Source organism: Dendropsophus ebraccatus, chromosome 13 (genome assembly GCF_027789765.1).
Source record: "Dendropsophus ebraccatus isolate aDenEbr1 chromosome 13, aDenEbr1.pat, whole genome shotgun sequence".
NCBI classification, from domain to species: Eukaryota; Metazoa; Chordata; class Amphibia; order Anura; family Hylidae; genus Dendropsophus; species Dendropsophus ebraccatus.
Genome location: NC_091466.1, coordinates 8116007 through 8123807, shown reverse-complemented (window position 1 = coordinate 8123807; position 7801 = coordinate 8116007). Strand labels below are relative to the sequence as shown.

Below are 7801 nucleotides of genomic sequence, written 5' to 3'. Positions count from 1 at the left end.
TGATGCCGAAAGCTTAGGTAGCATTTTCATGGTGACGGGTTCCGTTTAAAGCATACCTACCATTTCGTGCTGGCTGTCTGTTCAGGTACACGCCAGAGACGGGATTCTTCTGGAGGGGCGGATGACTGCATACACCTACAAAGCAGCCAACAGTGTTTGTGGCAGAATTCCATCTCCGGCATTGGGCCTGAACAGACAGCGCACTGGCACGACTTTTACAGTGTATCCTGCCGCCAACATGAAATGATAGGTATCCTTTAGAAATATACAGAAAATAATTCCATTCTCAAACAACATGATAAAATGTGATATAAATATGTAAAAGAAACAAAGGATAAAAACTGGAAATATTTGTATCTTTTTTTCTTCTTTTTCTTTTAGTATTCCATAAAACAGGATCTGGTGAGTACAACACAAAAGGAGAAAATAATAAGAAGCATCGGAGGTCTGTGAGAAAGAAAAGGAAGGGGGCAAAGATCAAGTCTGTGGGGGAGAGAGGATGGGGGGCAAAGAACCAGTCTGTGAGAGGTAGGGGCAAAGATCCAGTCTGTGAGAGGTAGGGGGCAAAGATCCAGTCTGTGAGAGGTAGGGAGCAAAGATCCAGTCTGTGAGAGGTAGGGGGCAAAGATCCAGTCTGTGAGAGAGAGGGGGCAAAGATCCAGTCTGTGGGATAGAGAGGAAGGAGAGCAAAGATCCAGTCTGTGGGATAGAGAGGGAGGGGGGCAAAGATCCAGTCTGTGAGAGGTAGGGGGCAAAGATCCAGTCTGTGAGAGAGAGGGGGCAAAGATCCAGTCTGTGGGATAGAGAGGAAGGAGAGCAAAGATCCAGTCTGTGGGATAGAGAGGGAGGGGGGCAAAGATCCAGTCTGTGAGAGAGAGAGAGAGATAGAGGGGGGGGAGCAAAGATCCAGTCTGTGAGAGAGAGAGAGAGGAGGGGGGGGGGGGGGGGGCAAAGATCCAGTCTGTGAGAGAGAAGAGGAAGGGGGGCAAAAATCCAGTCTGTGAGAGAGAGAGGAAGGGGGGCAAAGATCCAGTCTGTGAGAGAGAGAGAGAGGAGTGGGGCAAAGATCCAGTCTGTGAAAGAGAGAGGAAGGGGGCAAAGATCCAGCCTGTGAGAGAGAGAGAGGGAGGGGGGCAAAGATCCAGCCTGTGAGAGAGAGAGAGGGAGGGGGGCAAAGATCCAGTCTGTGAAAGAGAGAGGAAGGGGGCAAAGATCCAGCCTGTGAGAGAGAGAGAGGGAGGGGGGCAAAGATCCAGCCTGTGAGAGAGAGAGAGGGAGGGGGGCAAAGATCCAGCCTGTGAGAGAGAGAGAGGGAGGGGGGCAAAGATCCAGCCTGTGAGAGAGAAGAGGGAGGGGGCAAAGATCCAGTCTGTGAGAGAGAGAGGGGGGGGGGGGCAAAGATCCAGTCTGTGAGAGAGGGGGGGGGGGGCAAAGATCCAGTCTTTGAGGGAGGGAGGGGGGCAAAGATCCAGTCTGTGAGAGAGGGGGAGGGGCAAAGATCCAGTCTTTAAGGGAGGGAGGGGGGCAAAGATCCAGCCTGTGAGAGAGAGAGGGGGGGGGGGCAAAGATCCAGTCTGTGAGAGAGGGGGGGGGGGGGCAAAGATCCAGTCTTTGAGGGAGGGAGGGGGGCAAAGATCCAGTCTGTGAGAGAGGGGGAGGGGCAAAGATCCAGTCTTTAAGGGAGGGAGGGGGGCAAAGATCCAGCCTGTGAAAGAGAGAGGAGGACCATGGATATATCCTTATCACACACAAGACCTATTTACATTCAGGACTGATGCACTTAAAGGGGAACTATCAGCAGATTAAATAAATCTAACCTGCTCATAACCCCCTATTGCGCACAGGGCGCTGAGGAGGAAGATATGACGAAGGAGGAAGTAAGACCGTTAGGAGCACTGCCCTGCCCCCCTAGCACCGATCTGACCCTGGCCGCCCCGCCCCTTTCTAATGATAATCAATGGAGTCAGCTGGACGTGGGCCCAGAGCTCCTAACGGTCTTACCAGACTGAGGAGTAAAAGACTAACTGCATCAGAGCACTGAGGAGGAAGGTAAGTGACATAGCACCATTCTCACCTCCTCCTGCGCTATAGGGACATATCAGCAGGTAGTCTATAGGGATGTCTCACGGACATAGACACAGAGCAGGAAGAGAGAGGTGTCCATGTCAGAAGTGACTCTGACCCCTTCTTCAGGCACAGTGAGTACCCAGCACCATTACATTGGTGGTGCATAGATCCATGGTATACCATGCATAACTGCACATGAAGTAATGGTCTGTGTCCTACTAATACTATAAAACCCGCCATGATTCTAATCGATGGGGACACGAAAGACATTTTTTGAAGCGTAATATAATGTATGTGATCTGAGATGGACAGTGTTGGAGGAAATCGAGGGGTTAAGTGAACAGATTAAGTGTAGATCACCGAGAAGTTTATTGGATAGATCCATGGAGTCAATAAGTCTGAGAGGACTAAACAAACATGGAGATTTGGGGGAGATTTATCAAACATGGTGTAAAGTGAAACTGGCTCAGTTGCCCCTAGCAACCAATCAGATTCCACCTTTCATTCCTCACAGACTCTTTAGAAAATAAAAGATGGAATCTGATTGGTTGCTAGGGGCAACTGAGACAGTTTCACTTTACACCAAGTTTGATAAATCTGCCCCTTGGTGTATTCCTATAGAGCACAGTAATCCTGCTTCATAGATGAGATATATAACAGGAGTGTATAGCATTGTACACTATCATCCTAGACCTGACCAAGATTGGTGGATCCACTTACTACATCCTACTTGTCTTCTCCCTGTACAGTGGATGGCGGATCTTCTTTTTTTTGTAGGAGTGGCAGTCAGGCCTGTGGTGACCTTCACACCAAACTGGAGTAAAATATTATACCAGGACCCAGTGACCATAACCTGTGATGTGGGATCTGCTGCCCCGGAGAAGCAGAGATATCGCTGGTATAAAGATGGAAAACTACTAAGAGATAATGGTCGTCAGAGCTTCAGGATTGACTATGTGGAGGAAGAAGATGTAGGTGCCTACCAGTGTGGGACCAGCACTAGTGACCTCAGTCCTCCCGTCACACTGAATGCAACTCTAGGTCAGCAGTGAGATCATCCTGGTAATCTCCAAACATTGTATATAGAGATGATGCATTACCATATATTCATTGTTATTATTGCAGATTACCTCATCCTGCAGAGACCCCCATTTATCTATGAAGGAGACCCCCTGACTCTGAGGTGTCACAGTGCATATGGATATGAAGGAAAAAACACAACATTTTACAAGGAAGATAAAGAGATAAAGTTCTCAGTCAGTGACTCGGAGTTCCATCTAGATAAAGTAGATGGGGGCTCGTCCGGGATCTACAGATGTACTCAACTGCTTCTACATCATAGTGATCATACACATCATAGTCACTCTGCAGAAACCTACATCTCTGTGTTGGGTAAGTGAATATTCCTTCCATCTACAGATGCTGGATCAAGGGCAGCTCTATACACCTACCATTCACTGTATCTGCATAGCAGAAGCAGGACCACCAGTACACCATATAGCAGAAAAAAAAGGAAAAAAAAATTTGGTCAGCTCTCCTAGAACACTGTTCACACTAGGCAGGAGCATGTTGCCATGGCTGAAATTGCAAACACACAAAAACACAGAAAAATGCAACAGCTCACCGCAACAGCAAGATACAGACCCACCACAGACATGAAAATAATTAAAAGCAGCCCCCCCTTGAGTCTCTTGGTTACTATTTGCAAACAGCGTAAACTGCCTCACCACGATAAGGTGGACTCATATCGAGGCAGACCCTACACTGTATGTACACTATGGCCTCTCCATGGCGTATAATACGCCTATGCTCCTAGGGTTCTGTTAGAATGGAGTAGTAGGTCGTGTATGGGACCACTGCCCCATTCCTTCTCTATGGAATCAGCCGGAATCTGCTGAACACCATGCTCCTCAGCTCCAATAGAGAATGGCTAGTGCAGCGGGGCTCATACACGTGCGATGTGATGAATGAAACTAATATAGTAGCAGAATTCTAACAATAAGGGCGTATAATGGAATTACCTTTTAAGGCCGGGTTCACACTGTGTTGTTTTTGCAGTTGTTTTTTTTTTTTTCCCCCATTCGTTTTATGCATAAAACAGATGAATAAAACGGGCTACCAAAACGCAGTGTGAACCCAGCCTAAGTAATATTCCTTAAAGATTATAGATGACTATGCTTACAGTTCTTTCCTGTCTTCATGTTCTCTTAGCCCGTTCCCCAGGTTCTCCAGATTACACGCGGCAGAATATAATGCGGATGACGCTGTCTGTGTGTGTAGTAATGGCTGCCGCAGGGATGATCTTCTATCACCTACGAGGACAGCGAGCGACGGACTGACGTCTCCTGGATTGTTGGCTTTCACACTTACACATCCAGAGCTCCAAATCCCAAATAGTGTGCACCTAATGCAAAAAGAGCACAAAAACAACATACACAACATAAAAAAAAAAATAATACTGCTCAAACATATAGGCCCAGACTAAGGACATTGAGTAATCCCTCCCCAATTCATTATATAAAGTCTATTGTACAGTATCTCTGTCTCTGTAATCATTAAATAAAAGCCATCATTGTATACCGCTTCACCTAATGGTCATGTGATCAGCTCAAATATCCCTCTTTGTTGCCCATATAATGCACATTCACTATTCCTGCAGTGTCATCTGTTTCATCCCAGCTCAGCTACATCCATACATTTCATTACAGGATCCAGGTCATGTGACCTCTGATCAGCCCCCTACTTGACTTTCAGATTTCTCATTGCATCCTCTCCCTTTCATATTTGCTATGAATCCCATGATGCATCAGCACAACATCACATGGGCAGCAAGAGCAGGTACCATCTCTGCCTGCTGGGAGAACAGTGTAATAATTCTCATCTCTATATAGTTCTAAATAAGTGGGGACACTGTAAGTATACAGTCATGGTGGCTGAACCGTCATCAAATCCATGACAACTGTGTGACAAGAGCCATATATTCATCATCAGTAACTCTAAAGGGAGGTATTCTCCCCCCGTGGAGAATTTATGTGGAACCAGGGCCGGCTCCAGGTTTTTGTGGGCCCTTGGGCGAGAGAGCCTCAGCGGGCCCCTTTGTATAGCACACCTCGGGGCACACCTACCAAATAAAGTTTGACAAAATACCGAAAAAAACTTAATCCAGTAACTCACAGGTGACGTCTTCTTTGATCTGAGGCGATCGCTCTCCGTTTCCTCTCCATCTGGCCCAGACCACCATGATGATTTCTTCCAGCTACAATTCATCTCTTCAGGACTCTTAGGCTCCGCACATTTCCAGCCACTTCCTTCCCTTTTTCCCACCCATAGACTCCCATACAGTAGTAACTCCACTGTTGGGTGTCATGTGCAGTAAAGTAAGGAGGTTTGAAGGTCCCGTGCTGTGCCCCCCATATAGTAATAATGTCCCCATGCTGTGCCCCCCATATAGTAATAATGCCCTCTGCCCCCATAGTAATATCCCCTGCTCAGCCCCATAGTAATGTCCCATGCCCCCATAGTAATGCCCCGTGTTCTGTCCCCATAGTAATGTCCCCTGCTCAGCCCCATAGTAATGTCCCATGCCCCCATAGTAATGCCCCCTGCTCTGTCCCCATAGTAATGTCCCCTGCTCAGCCCCATAGTAATGTCCCATGCCCCCATAGTAATGTCCCCTGCTCAGCCCCATAGTAATGTCCCCTGCTCAGCCCCATAGTAATGTCCCCTGCTCAGCCCCATAGTAATGTCCCATGCCCCCATAGTAATGTCCCCTGCCCCCATAGTAATGTCCCTGCTCTCCCTCAGCACAAGAAAATAAAAAAATAAAATCATACTCACTAATCCGGGCGGGGGACGGGTCCTCCTCTCCCTTGTGTGCGCCTTGTGGATCCACCAGCCATCGCTCTGCGCCTGTTGGTGAGATCGGATCCATGCTAGAATGGACTAGAATGGAGGTGCTAGAAGGAGGTCGTCCCCCTGGAGTCTGTATTCTGGCTTCTTCACCATAGAGTAGGCTAGAATGGAGTTACAATCAGGAGACATTACATGAGGTATACCAGGGGGAACTACAACTCCCAGCGTGTCCAGCCCGTTATTATGGGAGATCAGAGGAGATTACAGGAGGAGATATAATAGGACTACAACTCCCAGCATGTCCAGCCTGTTATTATGGGAGATCAGAGGACATCACAGGAGGAAATTTAAGAGGAGTACTACAACTCCCAGCATGTCCAGCCTGTTATGGGAGATCAGAGGACATCACAGGAGGAGATTTAAGAGGAGTACTACAACTCCCAGCATGGACAACCTGTTATGGGAGATCAGAGGACATCACAGGAGGAGATTTAAGAGGAGGACTACAACTCCCAGCATGGACAACCTGTTATGGGAGATCAGAGAACATCACAGGAGGAGATTTAAAGGGAACCTGTCACCCCCCGTACCGGGGTGACAGGTTCCCGACCCCCCGTTAGAGACCCCTATACTTACCTCATCCCGCCGGGTCCCGCTTCTGGATTCGGTCGGGTCCCGGAGATCTCAGCCGCTGCAGCCCGGCGCGCGCGCTGACAGATGAGTCCAACACCCATAGAGAATGACAGGAGAGTCCAGCGCTCCGTCATTCTCTATGAGCGTTGGACTCATCTGTCAGCGCGCGCGCCGGGCTGCAGCGGCTGAGATCTCCGGGACCCGACCGAATCCAGAAGCGGGACCCGGCGGGATGAGGTAAGTATAGGGGTCTCTAACGGGGGGTCGGGAGCCTGTCACCCCGGCACGGGGGGTGACAGGTTCCCTTTAAGAGGAGGACTACAACTCCCAGCATGGACAGCCTGTTATGGGAGATCAGAGGACATTACAAAAGGAGATATAAGAGGAGGAATAAAACTCACAGCATACAGAGGGAAGGTATAAGTGAGCCCCGCCCCCTCATGTCACATGGCAATGATCACAGGTCCTTCATCCACCTGCATCCTCTCCCGTTCTCAGCCCCGCCCCCTTATGACGTCACCACAGGTCCTTCCCCAGTGCAGCAAACACGGAAGGTCCTTCCCCAGCTCCTCCAGCCCTCCCCCGGATGTCCGGGCGTCGGTGATGCGGCGGGCGTCTGGCTCACTGCTCGGGCAAGTGTCGGGGGCCCCTTGGGCAGCCGTGGGCCCCGGCACTTGCCCGAGTATACCGGGTGCTGACGCTGGCCCTGTGTGGAACAGTCCATGCAGCTATGTGACATAAGAAGTTCTGTCTGAGATGGTGACCCCACTGTGAGCACAGAAACACATGTAATTTCCAGGGGTCACCATGAGATAACATTACCCAACTGGAGGAAAGGATTCCAGGAATCTTTAAATGAAAGGGAGCTACAAAATCAAGTGATACTGGCTGAATTATAATGTGTGGTCTTCCACCACTGGTGTTTTCTCCTATACACCTGTTCTCAGGTTAAAGTGGGAGATGGAGTGCATTGTTTTCCCCACTAGGTGTCACTACTGTTTTGTATGTCTACTATGCATGGCTGTAGAGCTGAAGGGTTAATTGTTTTATGTCATGTGGTGTCTGCTAACCAGTTACAGGTGCTCTTTCCTTCTGACCTATCCTTTTCTTCCTCTCTCCCTCACCCACACTGAGCCCCACCACTCACAGAAGGGTTTAGATTGGCCCCTGTAGGAGGAGTTTACCTGGTGGAGGAAGTCTTGGTCTAGTGAGAGTGAAAGTGGACACACTACAAAACAGTTCCTGTGGA

At 49.0% G+C, this 7801-nt stretch overlaps 1 protein-coding gene across 1 annotated transcript in view; it reads left to right on the top strand.

Moving 5' to 3' along the window:
• Window positions 1–2642: 2642 nt before the first annotated feature.
• The window catches only part of ITGA10 (integrin subunit alpha 10), a 52389-nt gene continuing 47230 nt past the window's right edge, over window positions 2643–7801 (top strand). Inside the window, exons 1-2 of the mRNA XM_069950080.1 lie at window positions 2643–3108; window positions 3193–3459. Coding sequence (XP_069806181.1) covers window positions 2712–3108; window positions 3193–3459 — 664 coding nt within the window. The 5' untranslated portion in view covers window positions 2643–2711. The remainder of the gene's footprint in view (window positions 3109–3192; window positions 3460–7801) is intronic.